The sequence below is a fragment of the Mus musculus genome, chromosome 10, assembly GCF_000001635.26.
Source record: "Mus musculus strain C57BL/6J chromosome 10, GRCm38.p6 C57BL/6J".
Classification (NCBI taxonomy): domain Eukaryota; kingdom Metazoa; phylum Chordata; class Mammalia; order Rodentia; family Muridae; genus Mus; species Mus musculus.
This window is the reverse complement of record NC_000076.6, coordinates 5,035,202-5,051,217: the sequence shown is the minus strand read 5'-3', so window position 1 is coordinate 5,051,217 and position 16,016 is coordinate 5,035,202. Positions and strand designations below refer to the sequence as shown.

The 16,016-nt window shown below is 44.2% G+C and overlaps 1 protein-coding gene across 24 annotated transcripts in view; it reads left to right on the top strand.

The window, feature by feature from the left end:
- The window catches only part of Syne1 (spectrin repeat containing, nuclear envelope 1), a 530,501-nt gene that overhangs the window by 499,475 nt on the left and 15,010 nt on the right, over positions 1–16,016 (top strand). For 14 of the 24 annotated variants that reach the window (NM_001347732.1, NM_001347711.1, XM_011243092.3 and 11 more), the window contains 7 exons: positions 2,303–2,494; positions 3,360–3,687; positions 5,884–5,952; positions 7,465–7,607; positions 9,634–9,757; positions 10,243–10,454; positions 13,802–14,002. In NM_001347732.1, the coding sequence (NP_001334661.1) occupies positions 2,303–2,494; positions 3,360–3,687; positions 5,884–5,952; positions 7,465–7,607; positions 9,634–9,757; positions 10,243–10,454; positions 13,802–14,002 (1,269 nt within the window). The remainder of the gene's footprint in view (positions 1–2,302; positions 2,495–3,359; positions 3,688–5,883; positions 5,953–7,464; positions 7,608–9,633; positions 9,758–10,242; positions 10,455–13,801; positions 14,003–16,016) is intronic. The other 10 variants (NM_001079686.1, NM_022027.2, XM_011243093.2 and 7 more) reach the window with 3 other exon arrangements.

Below are 16,016 nucleotides of genomic sequence, written 5' to 3'. Positions count from 1 at the left end.
GTTTGGTTGTTTGTTTAATTATTTGTTTATTTATGTGCTGGCGCTGAGAATCATACCCAGGATATTGTACACAGGAAGTATAAATTATACCACTTAATCACCTCCCATAATACTCCACTGTTGAGGTTTTTGTTTGGTTGTATGTTTGCTTGTTTCTTTTTTAGGAATAGTTATAATGCCTGTGATAGTTTGGATAAGACTGCTCCCCTCCATAGGCTCACATATTTGAATACTTCACCAGGAAGCAAAACTGAAAGGACTAGAGGGATGAGGAGGTGTGGCCTTGTTGGAGAAAATGTGTCACTGTGGGTGGGCTTTGAGCTTTTAAAAGCCTACATCAAACACAGGCTTTCTCTCTCTCTCTCTCTCTCTCTCTCTCTCTTTTTTTTAAATTAGGTATTTTCCTCATTTACATTTCCAATGCTATCCCAAAAGTCCCCCATACCCATCCCCCCACTCCTCTACCCACCCACTCCCCCTTTTTGGCCCTAGGGTTCCCCTGTACTGGGGCATATAAAGTTTGCAAGTCCAATGGGCCTCTCTTTCCAGTGATGGCTGACTAGGCCATCTTTTGATACATATGCAGCTAGAGTCAAGAGCTCCAGGGTACTGGTTAGTTCATATTGTTGTTCCACCTATAGGGCTGCAGTTCCCTTTAGTTCCTTGGGTGCTTTCTCTAGCTCCTCCATTGGGGGCCCTGTGATCCATTCAATAGCTGACTGTGAGCATCCACTTCTGTGTTTGCTAGGCCCCGGCATAGTCTCACAAGAGACAGCTATATCTGGGTCCTTTCAGCAAAATCTTGCTAGTGTATGCAATGGTGTCAGCGTTTGGAAGCTGATCATAAGATGGATCCCTGGATATGGCAATCACTAGATGGTCCATCCTTTTATCACAGCTCCAAATTTTGTCTCTGTAACTCCTTCCATGGGTGTTTTGTTTCCAATTCTAAGAAGGGGCAAAGTGTCCACACTTTGGTCTTCGTTCTTCTTGAGTTTCATGCGGTTAGCAAATTGTATCTTATATCTTGGGTATCCTAAGTTTCTGGGCTAATATCCACTTATCAGTGAGTACATATTGTGTGAGTTCCTTTGTGATTGGGTTACCTCACTCAGGATGATGCCCTCCAGGTCCATCCATTTGCCTAGGAATTTCATAAATTCATTTTTTTAAATAGCTGAGTAGTACTCCCTTGTGTAAATGTACCACATTTTCTGTATCCATTCCATTGAGGGGCATCTGGCTTTCTCTCTTAACCTGCAGATCAGAGTACATAGCTCTTAGCTACTGCTCGAGCCCCATATGTGTTAACCACACTCCTAGCCATAATGACAACTGACTAAGCTTAAAACTGTAAACAAACACCCAGTTAAATGCTTGATTTTATAAGAATTACCTTGGTCATGGCTTCTCTCCACAGCACCAGAACAGTACCTAAGACAATGCCCAAAACTTTGGATTTTATGATGAAACAAAAGAAATTACCCTTAGTAGTACCTTGTTAAGGTGTAATAAACTGCACACAATGTTCTGCTCAATGTTTTGCCCTGCCCCCCCCCACACACATACAACTGTCTCACTTCATACCAGAAGCAAGTCAATATTTGAACACTAACAAGACATTTCTACCAACTGATATTTGGAACTTTTCCTTTTAGGTTCTGGAAAAATCTTAAAGGCATTACTATCCTCCATTGTCCTTAGTCTTTCTTATTAGTGGACAATTTAAACTCTTCCAGGGCTTATTTTTGGACTAAATGAACATCTGTCACTTGAAACTTGTGCCCATATCTGTCTTTGAAATCATATAGACTCTTGTAGAATAATCTTTCCCAGATCCCGTCTTTTCAAATCAGTATACCTTTATGCACTGATTCTTAGCTTCCAAATCAACGAAAGAATCAAAGGGACCTGTGACGCCCCCTTTAGTGTACGTGTGGCATAGGATATATATTATGTGGAATAAAGCAACATGCTCACACCACACCATCATTTTTACCAGGAGTCAGCAGCACTATTAACACCATGATAGTTGTCGATATTTATCTGTTATTCTCCGCCTGCATTGTGGTAATACATTTTTATTACCATAGGCTCTTTTCTGATATCTGACTCCCATTCTGTCTTAAGGTGATATTTTACTTTAGAAAATAACTGCTCCATCTTTGTATATAGTAAGTCATCATCCCCCCTCATGTCATTCCCCCCCCCCAATATCATCTTTCTGACACTGAGAGAAATGCATACCTTACTAGACATCATTTTGAGATGTGTAAAATCCACATTGTCTTTGCACCCTCAGGCTTTCCAACAGGAGATCTCACTGAACCACAATAAAATCGAGCAGATCATTGCCCAGGGGGAGCAGCTGATAGAGAAGAGCGAGCCACTGGATGCCGCTGTCATCGAGGAGGAACTGGACGAGCTCAGACGCTACTGCCAGGAGGTCTTTGGACGTGTGGAAAGATATCACAAGAAACTGATCCGCCTGCCTGTAAGAGGCACTTGTTTCTTTCTCATTGAATCCACAGAGAATTAGCTGTATGGGATTAGTCATGATCAAGTCCAGAGTCTAGAAGAAGAATGCCTGGATTTGTTCTAAGCCTCGATACTGTCATCTATATAACTTTTGACACGTTGCCTTACCTCCCTCACCTCAGTTTCCCTAACTTTAAAATGGATTTATTCATAGTCACCACTTTGTAGGGAGAGCTGTTTTGTTCATTTGCTGAGTGACCATGTATTTGTATAACAACTTAGGCAGACTGTGTGCCATTGTTCTTCTACAGGAGATGGGGTATCTTTGAGAAGAGATGAGATGCAGTAAGATGAGCAATGGCTCAGCTCGTGAGATTATTTTTGAATGAATTGCTCCCTTCCGTTTTCTTTTCTACCCGCCCCTACAATTTCATCTCATCAACAGTGAATGATGCTGTTAATCCAAAGACATGGAAATGTCCTGTGATTATAAACATGCTTCATGTCTAGCATGTAGAATCCAAAGGATGATATGCCATTGTGTGCCGGTTGAGTTGGAGACATGCTACTTGGTCCATTATTTATATATTTTTTTATATTTTTAATATTTTAATACTATTAATACTTTTTAATTTCCTATAATGGCCCCTTGGAATAGGTTTTAATATATTCCCACTTTCTCTGTGATAAAACTGACACTGAAACAGATGAGTATATGAGGTATTTTGAAAGTAATCAGGAAGCTCTCCTGTATCTGTTGATAAAGTTAACTCCATATCGTCAGCAGGACCTGCTGGCATTCATTTATTGAAGGTCTCACCTGTTTGGAGTAAGAAGTGGATCCTATTCTTGCAGTGACAGAGTTGTGACTTCCCTTTTAGCTGCCAGATGACCATGACCTCTCAGACCGAGAACTAGATCTCGAAGACTCCACGGCTCTTTCAGACCTCCGCTGGCAGGACCCGTCTGCAGATGGCATGCCCTCCCCACAGCCTTCTTCCAACCCCTCCCTCTCCCTTCCTCAGCCCCTCCGGAGTGAGCGGTCAGGGCGAGATACGCCGGCCAGCGTGGACTCCATCCCCCTGGAATGGGACCACGATTACGACCTCAGTCGAGACCTAGAGTCAGCATCCCGAACTCTGCCCTCAGAAGATGAAGAAGGCGAGGAAGACAAGGAGTTCTACCTCAGGGGAGCTGTTGGCTTGTCAGGTAGGAGAGAAAACTTCCTGTTGGGAATCCATATGAGGGACACATCAGCTATCTGGACTCATCTACCCTGAAAGGTATAAGCACTCTCTATATACATGGTCACACAGGGACATCATAGAGTGTCAGTCCCAGGGCTGGGTAGAAACCTTTGTGTGAGACTAGTAGGATAATGATGAGTCCCTGAGGTGAAAAATAGCAGTGGGCTGAGGAAGGAGGAGAGAGAAGAGCCTTGCCAGGTGATCAACCTTGGTGCTTTGGGTCATCTGAAGTTTGTCAAGAATAGAATTGTGCTGGATGGCATAGAGTAGGCTCAATGGAAGATGGGAAAGTGAATAAGGGGCTGGCCCTGAAATGACCAGTTCACCATGGAGAGGAGTTTGCCCCTTACCCTGAAGTGCATAGGGATCCACTGGAAGATTAAAGGAGAGATGTAACCAAATTTGTATATTTTCGGTCTAACTGTGTGTGCTCTCCATGCATGGTGGAACACAAATTGGAAACGAGCATTCAGACAAGTGTTATTTATGAGCATAGATAATGACCTGAATTAGGGAAACAGCACCAAGAAGGGGTGATACATCGTGAGAAATGAATCCTCTCCATTATCAGATGATTGGGAAGAGATGGAGGTGACTCAGGATTAGGCATCTAAGTGGAAGATGAAAGTGGTCCTGGGCTCAGAGGACACGTGGTGTGGGTGGATGAGAGAGTTGAGTTGTGAAGGTACAGATGTTAGTTGCATCCATCCCCATTTTGAGATATTTACAGAACTCCCAGAGCCTACAGTTTAGAGACAGATGCATGGGTCTAGGTGTTTATCTGCAGATGCATATTAGGTAGGGATTCGTCTGTGTGTAATTAGGAATTCTGAGAGTGCAGGGGGGAAATCATACAGCTAAAGCATCCTGAAAGGAACAGGAAGAAGAACAAAGCAGCATCACATTTAGTGGGGGAAGACTGAGAAAAGAGGACCTTACAGAAGGTAAACAAAAGCCATGAACAGTCAGAGGACAGCATAGTCCATCGTGCAGCCCTCTGCTAGACATGGCCAGAAAGCCTTGAAGTAAGACTGCCCTCGCTGAGGTTGATTACAGACAGAAAATGCACTTATATGCAGGGGTCACTTTTCAAGACTCAAAACAAAGGTTGAACACAAACTTAGTGCTATATTTGACGATTATATGCTGCTTTTTAGAGGTAAAGTGATCCACTTGTTTATGACTATCCTAATGTGGCTATCAAGACTTTAAATTCTCATTTATGGCTCACACACAGATATAGGCAACAGTGTCCCTCTAAAAGCTGTCTGCACAGAAATTCCCATTCTAATCCAGATGTGATGTTGTTCATCTGAAACCCTAGTACTCAAGAGGTAGAGACAGGAAGATCAAGAGTTCAGAATAATTCTCTGCCACTGTATTGGTTAGTTTTCTGTTGCTATGATAAAGCACTATGACCAAAATGCAACTTAAGGGAAAAACTTGTTTTGGCTTATGTTTCCAGAGGGAAAAGCATAGCAGGAAAGGCAGCCTTGGGAGTAGGAGCAAGAAACTGGCTTGTTACATTGTTACCCATACCCAGGAGGCAGAGCATGAGCAGAGGAAGTATAATAAGCTAGAAACTTATCAAGCCCCGCCCCCAGTGACATACTTCCTCTAACAAGGCTCCGCCTCCTAAAGGTTCCGTTCCACAGTTCCCTGCTAAAGCACCATGAACTGATGACCAAGTGAACCTGGGGCGGGTGTTTCTCATTACAAACCACCACAGCTACGTAGGAAGTTGGAGACTTGAAGGGTTGGCTGTGCTGTGAGAGACCTTCTCTCAAAGCTAACATGCCATCAACAGGGAATCTGTCTTCTGCCACTGAGTGCCTTTATAGGTTTGTGTGAGGAACCACATTCCTCTAGTCATTTGTTTTCCCATCTATAAAACGGAAATTATACTACTGGGTATTCTTAGGGTTCCTGTGAGGATAAAAGCACTTTAAGCAGTGACTGGCAGACAAAACAGTCAGTATGAATTCTTAGCAGGATACATTACATGAAGCCTTTGGCAAGCATACATGCTCTCCCCTTCGTGCCAGTGACCGTCAAGAACGAGTCTCTCTTTTTTTCCCTGAGGCAAACTACTTTCCCACCACAGGGAATAGAGGGGTCCAGCACTTAGCTGTCAACTCAGACTGTGCTCTTTTTGCAGATGTAGTCATCCCCGAGAACCCTGAGGCCTATGTAAAACTCACAGAAAATGCAATCAGAAATACGTCTGGTAGGCATAAAAAGTGGGAACGCACCTCCTCCCCACACCCACTGTGGTCCAACAGCCCCTCCTCCTCAGCTTCCTCGCCTCTCACAGCTCTGGCATGCCAAGGCACAGCCTTCTTCTCTTCCTCCTGCATTAGGGGGGAAAAACTGCGGACTGATCCACACCAAGAGTGTGATCTCCATATCCAGGTCATGAGATAGTAGATCCTCAGCTTGTCAAGTGGTAACCAGTCTCGTTACAGAGAACTCCATGCCCAGTGACAGCTGAAGGGAGAGGAGGCCAAAGCTCAGACTATGTGCTCTCATCTTCCCATTGGTGGAAGGCGGTGCTAACTTGGTCACGCAGTGACCAGCTACTGGCTGGACAAACGATGTTGGCTATACGCTCTGCCGCAGCCCCCATGCGGGTGTGAACATAATGCAGCCGATAAAGCATTTCCTTTTGATTTCAAAAGTGTTGCCTCCTCAAATGAGAAATGTCCACCATGACATTGTAATCCTTAGACTGCCATTTCAGAGTATGACTTCTGAAACCCGAAGCATTGAAAAGAGAAGTTAGTTTTGCTCAATATCCTGTACTCGTTTGCACTAGTTTGTACTAGTTTGTACATACTTAAGCACACTGAAGGCCCGGGTCAGTGGTCAGGACGTGTGGGAGACCATTGCTGTTTCTGAGTCAGAATCTAGTTTATAGCTGTCTGTAGTTTCTGGAGGCCAACACAAGGTCAAAAACCAAGCTAGTTTTACAGTGACTTTCTCGATGATTTCCAGCTAGGTAGACTTAGGAATACATTTTAGAAAGCTTAATTCATTTGTTATTTTCACCCAGGCTTTGTGCTACTCAGATAATCAATGTTCTTGGCCAGCAATGACTACAGTATACATGCAAACACATAACTGCAAACACATGCCCACAGGCATACCATAAGTGCAAAGCTGTTAAGAGAGGGTGAGCCAGAACCTAGGCAGCAAGGAAGAACATGGCTAAAGAAGAGACAGAAGCCAGGTTTTGTTTCATCCTCTACACATGCTTATTCTGAGCTAGTCTTTTCTTGGTTAACTTGAATTCATGCAGCCAGGGATTTAAGTGGTACTGATGTCTCTGAGATGCACAGAGACAAATCTGAGGGTGAAGCCTTCCCTGCTAGCTAAGTAAGTATGGGAAGCACCTGTCTCCTGGTGCTTGGGGTGTGGCCAGTGACTGCAGATTATTGGGAAAGCCTTCCACTGTGTATAGCACTCTGCCTTGAGAATGGCTAGAGAAGGGAGCAGGACCCTCAGAGGCTGTTCAGAACCCACTGCAGAGCTCTCTGCAAGCCCAGGCTGCTGAGTCTCTTTAGGAAGCACACTTACTGGCTTTAATGTCTAACCCTCTAGCAGGACAGCACTAAACCTGCTTTATGATTCCCCAGACACACACTTTCTGCTTTGCCATAGCTCAAATGCTTTATGAAGCCTCTTGACTGACAAGCTTGAAATAAGTCAGACGATGTGACTCTTATGGTTGGCACCACAGGGGATCCCAGCTCACTGGAGTCACAGATGAGGCAACTGGACAAAGCCCTGGATGACAGCCGCTTCCAGATACAGCAAACCGCAAATATCCTCAGAAGCAAAACCCCCACAGGGCCAGACCTGGACACCAGCTACAAGGGCTACGTGAGTGCTCCAGCTAGCATGATGCTTCCGACCTACAGGTCTGGCCAAAACAGCCCATCTGTCTGCAGCGCATGGGCTCTGTGAGGTCTTAAGTACAGAGGTGGTCAAGGGCCACCTCTGTACTTAAGACATGGGTGTGTGAAACAAGGCCATCAATCTGTTTGAGATTATTTTTTGATGGCAGGCCCTGAGGCCCATTGTCACCACCAGCCTGTTACCTTTCACTGAGAACTTAGTATGATCCACTTAGCTGAAGACAACCAAAACCTTTCACTTCCAAATGTCACTAGGTGCCTGTCCAAATTCAGCTAATAAATTTTGGACAGAGGTTATCACTGGATTACTAATATGAGATTTCATTATTGTTGCTGCTTTAGTTCTTAATTTATTTCATGACCTTAGGAGTGTTTGTAATCTTCTGCTTTTGATTTGAGGATATTTCACAATGGTGAGAACTGAACCTTGTATGCACTAGGCTGGCACTGTGCTACCAAGCTACTTCTTAGCCCCACCTTCTGCTCTGTGGGTGCTGAGTCTGAAGGAAGCCATCCTAACTAGAGCAGGCTTTGGGAGAAGATATCTCTACCAGTTCTGTGATTTCTGTTGCTAATGTATCCAATAAAATCTATACATTGTAGTCGCCAACCAAACATTTTTTTTTTTGTCAGCAACCTACCTATATACTTTAAGCAAGAGAATTTTAAAGTAAATCTCTCCCCTAGCTCTTGATCAAAGGGATGGAAAGCTAAGTCCTGGTGGTTTCATCAGCGCTCATGGGTCCTCCATTTTGGAATCAGGGAGAAAGCTGTTCTTGTTGCACATTCTGTTACCAATACCCTTCGTGAAACTTCTTTTTAAAGTGCAGTACAAGGATTGGAGATGCAGCTCAGTGGTAAAGTGTTTGCCTAGCATGCTCAAGGACCTGGGTGCAAACTTCAGGACTGTAGAAGATTAAATTCAAGCATAGCATAACTTCATGTTGACCCCATTGACCTCACTGAGGTGACGCTTCACCTAAGTCAAAAGTAGCAAGTGTTCTCACTGTGAGAAACATTGCGAGTCAAGATTATAGTCTGCTGACAAGAATGTGCTGAAAGCCCTGTCCTGGGTCAGTTTACCTTGTATTTTTTGCTTTCCTTTATTTTGAGGGAGGTTCTTGTCATATAGCCAGGCTGGTCTCCGGCTCATGATCTTTCTCTCTCCACCCACCAAATGCTAGGATCTTGCTCCTGCGCAACCAAGCCTAGCTACAGTTCTGTTCTTTTAATATTTGAATACTGTGTGTTTTACTTTGAGTTTTGAACTTAGTCCCTTGATGACTATTAAACACTGCTGTACATTTTTCTCATAAAACAGCTGGCTTTCATATTTCTCAGAACCCTTAAGTATTTCAGTTATTTAACGTAAACGTTGTTCCAATGGGATTTGTGGTACTATTAGTGTTTCCATATTTAGGTTTGGTAAAGAGAAAGAAGAAACAATTTGCCAAAAATTGGATATTGCTTCTCCAGCTAAGGACTGTGACCTTTAAACTGTAGATCAGTTTGATCTGTTGAAGATTCACATAAAACAGAGGTTCTCAACCTTCCTAATGCTGCAACCCTTTAATACAGTTCTTCATGTTGTGGTGACCCCCAACCATAAAATTATTTTCATTGCTACTTCATAACTAATTTTACTGCTATTATGAATCATAATGTAAACATCTGTGTCTTCTGATCACCTTAGGTGACCTCTGTGAAAGGGTCACTTGACCCTAATGGGGTCAGGACACACAGGCGTTTCACATGCCTATCATGCATACAAAGTGTGTCTTTAAGGGTCTTGTGAGTGTGTGTGTGTGTATGTATGTGTCCTGTTGAAACAGCATATTTTGATTTCTGCTTATTTTTACTGGAGCAAGACCAAGAAGTAAAACAGCCACTGACTTGTTGAGGGACCATAAAGATGCTGATCCTGAGCACGTTGTGCTTGTGAGGGTTGACATGACAGGATGACAGAGCTGGCTTTTGGTTTGTCTACACAGATGAAGCTGCTGGGCGAGTGCAGTGGCAGCATAGATTCCGTGAGGAGACTGGAGCACAAGCTGGCGGAGGAAGAGAGCTTTCCTGGCTTCGTTAACCTCAACAGCACAGAGACTCAGACAGCTGGTGAGCACTGTGCCCTCAGCTCGAGGGAGCCATAAACAAGACCTCAAACCACACTGTCACACCAGGCTCCACCAGCTGCTTGACCTCCCTCTACAGCATGTATCCCAGGACAGCAGGAGACGGAGAGTATCCTGACATGATGTGTCTTCTGCTGCTCCGTTTAATCAAATGCCCTGTCTGATCTACATTGTCAGTTTCTGACAGATCAAGGACGGATTGATCTCTTCACATGCTCTGCACCCCTCATAAAGCTTGTCATGGTGTTAAATCCTGAGTGGCAAATGTGCTTTCCACCATTGTCATTGGAGAAAGCAATAGGTGTAATAGAGCCATTACACCCAATTAACAGATGGCAGCAGAAATGATCAGTGACATCACTATCCTTTTCATTGCCCTTTAAAGTTAGCCACCATATATATCTAAAGTGCTCCCTAAACCTCACAGGTGTAGAAGTCCTGCTCACTGTTCTGTGTGTGCCCTGCCAGGTGTAATTGACCGCTGGGAGCTCCTGCAGGCCCAGGCAATGAGCAAGGAGTTGAGGATGAAGCAGAACCTTCAGAAGTGGCAGCAGTTTAATTCTGACCTCAACAACATCTGGGCCTGGCTAGGAGAGACAGAGGAGGAGCTGGACAGGCTCCAGCACCTGGCGCTCAGCACTGACATCCACACCATCGAGTCTCACATCAAAAAGCTCAAGGTACCTACCTGTCTCCGCTTTCCTTCCTCGGCAGCCAGAAGACCTAGGTCATGTGTAACAGCTAATGTGTTTCTTTCTCTCTGTCTCTCCTTGTCTCTGTATCTCTCTGTCTCTGCCTCTGGGTGTGTATGTGTTTGTGAGTGTGCACATGTGTACATGTGTGTAGACATGTTTATGTAGGTGCAGAAGTACATATATGCACCTATGCTTGTGAAGACCAGAGGACAATCTTACTTCTGTATTCATCATTTGGTTGTAGAGGTTTTTTGGTTGGTTGGTTCTCTTTCTTTGAGGCAGGGTCTCTCATTGGCTAGAATGTCTACATTGGGTATGTTGGTTAACCAGTGAGCTTCAGGGATCTCTGCCTGTCCATCATAAGGATTATTGTAAGCATACTCCACCATGCCTTGGTTTGTTTGTTTTATATGTGTTATAGGTCTCAAGCTCAGATACATTTGTGTGGTGAATCAATCACTGGCAGTGCCATCTCCCTGAACAGTCCATTCATAAACTTGTCTCTAGTTTTTCACTTCTTCAGGGCAACAGCCAGAAAGTATCTGGGTTAATCTTCTGAGCAACATGACAGAAACACCTAATGTAATCAACCCTATAAAAGGCAAGAAAAGACTGTTGGATTCTGAGGGTTTCGTTGGTGGTTGCTTAGCTTGGCCTCGTGCACATGCACAGAACATCACAGTGGCAGGCCTATGTGGAGAAGGACGATGTTCAACTCATAGCACTTGGAAACAAGGCAAGAAGAAATAAACATATGGGGAACCATAAACAGCCTTGGAAGGAGACAGCTTTCTCCTTTATTTCTACTGGTTAAGAACCAGCTCAGAAATTTCTAGAACTTCCCCAACTGGAGATCAAGCATTTGACACCTGAGACTGTTGGCGACATTTTATAATCAGATAATGTCTAACAGGAATGAATAGAATATTCTCCTTTTCTCTGACCATCTCAACCCCACACTGTTTATGAATTTGGTTTTAAAATGTCAAAAAAGAAGACCATGTGATCCATCAATCTATCCTGTAAACTATCACTTAACAGCTTAGTTAATTAGTATTTTAAGGAATGGCCAGATAGGTTCAGTAAAGGACCTGCGACCTGTAGAACCTATTTGATTTCTTCATAAAAGGAATGCAGGTCTGAACAGAGCCTCACTCATCTCTGTAGAGCTGGAGAGAAATCGTTCCCAAGATGACTCTAGTGTGAGTCGGGGGAGACGCTGTGAAATCACATGACTGTCTCCCATCAGTGAAAGTTACTGAATTCACTAGGGCCATGGCAAAAACAATTGCATAGAAATGAGTCAAACAAAACAAATCTGTTGAATTTCTGTGATGAAACACTTGCCAGTGGCCTCTGATTTTGTTCTGGGCTGGTGAGTGCACAGACATTGTCCCTTAATTACAGGTCTGGTTCTTAGACATCCTCCCTCACAGAGATGTACTCCCTTGCAGACCCTCGAGTGTCCCCTGCAGACCTGGGGCTGCATTTCCTTTTAGTAGCTCTGTAATTCCTGTGATTTTTGTCTGGAGAACATGAAAACATGTTTCTTCTTCGAACAAAGCCTCCTGGGATAATGTGCATGCTCCCTTTGTGTTCCCATGCTCTGTAGAATATGCTATTCATTTCATATTGATACTATCTCGGCTTCTCTTTTGATGATCACGTTGCTTTCCTTTAAACCTCCAGACACAGAAATGAATCTTCCTGCATTCAAATCCCCAGAGTATTATCCAAGGGGATGCTCTCTGAGCCAGCCCCATGACCTCCAGGACAAAGCACACGTGAGGGATGCGATTTACAAGAGATACATAATGAAATTCATTTTCTCTACAATTGCTGAAGCATTGTATCTAAGTAGTACTGCATTATAAGCAGGCCCCTTTACAAAGAAGACACCTATTGTTGGCCAGAATCTCAGACTTAAGCAAAATGAGGCCAGAAAGCAAGGTCTTGGATGCCATCCTGTGTGGGGAGCAAAAGACACCTGTCCCACGCCTTTCCCTGATCCTCTGTCAGTAGATCTCTGTTCTCTGTCAGCAGATCCAGGGAGTAAATGAGGACCTTTCAGAGCATCTCCTGATGTGTGCTGTCTTCGTGGTGGCATCTGAAGAATCACACTGAAGATCTATTGGAAGTAAAAAAAAAAATTAAATTGAGTTAGGAACATGACAGAAATAATAAGAAATTATAAGAAAATTTACCGTGTATAGTGTGATCGTCAGAATGCTCACCCAGTATGGATCTTTGGCTGTTTGCCAGTACGCAGACTCAAACCTTTCAGAATTAAAAAACTCAGGTTCTTGGTACTGAGTCCTAAACTGTTTCCTTGTTGCCTAGTGATTTTGTTTCCCTGCTTATTTTGCTGCCTTGTTTGTTTGTTTGTTTGTTTGTTTTTGAGGTCCAACTAAGTTGATTAAGTCATGAAGTAGCCAAATAATTTTCTTCCCCGTAGCCACGAACTTTGACTCGTCATCGTTAACTTGCATGATAATGTGCCTGCATTTCAGGCCATTGGAGCCCAGAGCATCAGGACCCAAAGAGCTTCTCATTTCACTCTCCCACACAGAAGTCTGAGTGTCATTGGTTTAGTAAACTTCAACGATTGCACTCGGAAATGTTTGTAAAAGCCAATGTCGTTCTCCTTCAACTGTACAGCTAGGTCTACAGCTTTGCTGTGGTTGACAGTTCCCACTGTTTTTCAGACTCCTTCCGCCATTGTTACTGACCATCCTTTCGCTCTCTGACACTCCCCTTCCCTCGGGGAATACTTTTCCCTTTGTAATTTCTAATTCTCATTCTGCAGAGACCTGGTAAACATCCTGACAATGTAACGGTGCACGAAAATGTAACATCTTTTTTTCATGTGAACAGTTGAAATACGGATTATCTGTGTGTATGTGTGTGTGTATGTGTGTGTGTGTGTGTGTGTGTGTGTGTGTGTGTGTGTGTGTGTGTGTGTGTGTTTGTGTCCATGTGTACACTTCACATGTGCATGTGAAGGACAGGGGACCCTTGACTGTGATTCTGATAATGCTCTCTGCTTTTTGTTTGTCACAGGGTTCCTAACTGACCCAGATCTAAATAAGTAGGCTACACTGGCTGGGTGTCCTGTAAGCCCCAGTAGTCATGCAGTCTCCATTCCCAACTCAGGGTTACAAGCATGCATCAGCCAAACCAGGTTCTTTTATGTGGGTTTTGGGGATTGCACTCAAGTTCTACCTTTAACAACAGAGCTCTCTCCATCATTTGAGTAAAATGCTTTCAAGGGTCTTCAAAGTGCTTTTTAAACGCTGTTTCTCTCACTGTTCTTGCTTGACTGTCCTCCTTAGGAGCTCCAGAAAGCCGTGGACCACCGCAAAGCCATCATCCTCTCCATCAACCTCTGCAGCTCTGAGTTCACCCAGGCTGACAGCAAAGAGAGTCATGACCTGCAGGATCGCTTATCCCAGATGAATGGGAGATGGGATCGAGTGTGCTCTCTGCTGGAGGACTGGAGAGGCTTGCTGCAGGATGCACTGATGCAGTGCCAGGTTGGTAGGGCTTAGGGTGGGTGATGATAGCAGACCAGACCCTAACATTACAGTTGCTTGAAGGATGTGGATGTTCTTCAAAGGCAGCATTTGAATGAGGTAACTGTTCTTATCATGGGAGAATCTATACCTGTGAGCTACGTTCAAGGAGTTTTGTCTAATCTTTTCTCTAGATTAAAAACCAGTGCTCACCAAGTGGGCAAGCTTTCTTTGACTCATTCATTTATGTCATTGACTCACTCAAAACACATTTACCAAACATTTAGACAGGTAAGTTTTGCACAATACAGCAAGCATGACAGATCTTTATTCACCCACCTATGCCAGTATTGAGTTTCTTCTGTGTGCCAGGTAAGGCTCAGAGCAGTTGAGACAATAACAACACAATCTAAGGAGAAACTGACAGGTTGGCTCGGTGGATAAGGGTGCCTGCTACCAACCTGCAATTCAAATGGGGGAAGGAGAGAACTGACAACTGAAAGTTGTCCTCTGAACTCTACATGTGTGTCATGGCATATCACACACATGCACATACAAATAAGACTATAAATGTAAGGTAAGGAAATAGTTATCCAAGGAATTGATAGATGTATGTGGGACCATAATGGAAAAAAGTCATCACGGAAGGGAGGGTGTACTGGCTGGTTTTGTGTGTCAACTTGACACAAGCTGGAGTTATCACAGAGAAAGGAGCCTCCCTTGAGGAAATGCCTCCATGAAATCCAGCTATAAGGCATTATTAGATTATTAGTGATCAAGGGGGGAGGAAGTACATCAGCGGAGCTACCATGAGCTGAGTGCTCTCAGCCCCTGGGAAAGTCTGAGAATGGGGCCTCCCTTGGCCCTAATGGGGCTCTCCCCGAACAGGGATGTGACTTCCCAGAAAGCAGGGCATGGGCATGCATGGGCAGACTGGGCAGGATAGCCTCGAGTAGGTGGATTCCTCCCTCACTGGAGCTTGGAACATACTCATGGCCAGCAGGGCAAGTTCAATGGCTGAGATGAGGCACCTCGAGGGCCTCAAAACCCAACTTGTTCCTTGGCCATGATGGTTTGTGCAGGAATAGAAACCCTGACTAAGACAGAGGGCAAAGGATCCTGTGGACATCTGACCTGATGCTGGAAGGTTGTTGCTATGAAGGAGTTCAGCAGTTGGGAGGGCTACGAAGTATGCACAGGTGTTTTCTCTTAGGAGCACCCAAGAAGGTAGTATGACCAGGTTATAGCCAGCAAAACAGGAAGAGATCAGAAGATCAAGGGCCAGTTCACACAGGGCATTGAGCTCTGCCAGCCTTGGACTATGTGCAGTGGGATAGGGCAGGATGGGAAGCCCTGGGAAGTGGGTGTCCTTTCTCCTGTGTTTCTGCCGTGTCTACTGAAGGCAGTGTCTTGTATACAGAGGCTCATCAATAACAACGTCAAGTAAGGATGTCAGAAGATACATGAGTGGGCTATAGAATTGAGCCTGTGTCTTAAAAAAAAAATGGGAAAATGTGAGCACACAGAGGAGAGTTGTTTCTTTTCAGATTATCTATTAGCACCACTAGGTTTCGTTTTGTTTCTTAGAAATTAAGTGTTTTAATGTCAGTGTGCTTTCTGCCTAAATAGTCCCACAAGGATAAGTTAGAAGCTTTAGGTAAACAGATAAAATCATGCTGTGTGAGTTACAACAAGGCTGCCGAGATGAGAGCATAGCTACTATACCTCCTATCACAAGCAGGGGCCTGCCTCTTGACCCCAGAGATGGTTCATCTACTGGTCATTATGGTGCTGTATGTTTACTGATGATAGCCATAGCAAAGAATTGAAGCTGGGTGGTGGTGTGCGCCTTTCATCTCAGCACTTGGAAAGCACAGGCAGGCGGATCCCTGTGAGTTTGAGGCTTGCCTGATCTACATGGTAGCCGCGAACTTATGCTATTACACAGAGAAACCATGTCCTGAAAGAGTAAAAGAGGAAGAGGGAGAGGAAAGGGAAGGGAAGGGGAAGAAGGAGGAAGGAAGGAAGAAAGGAA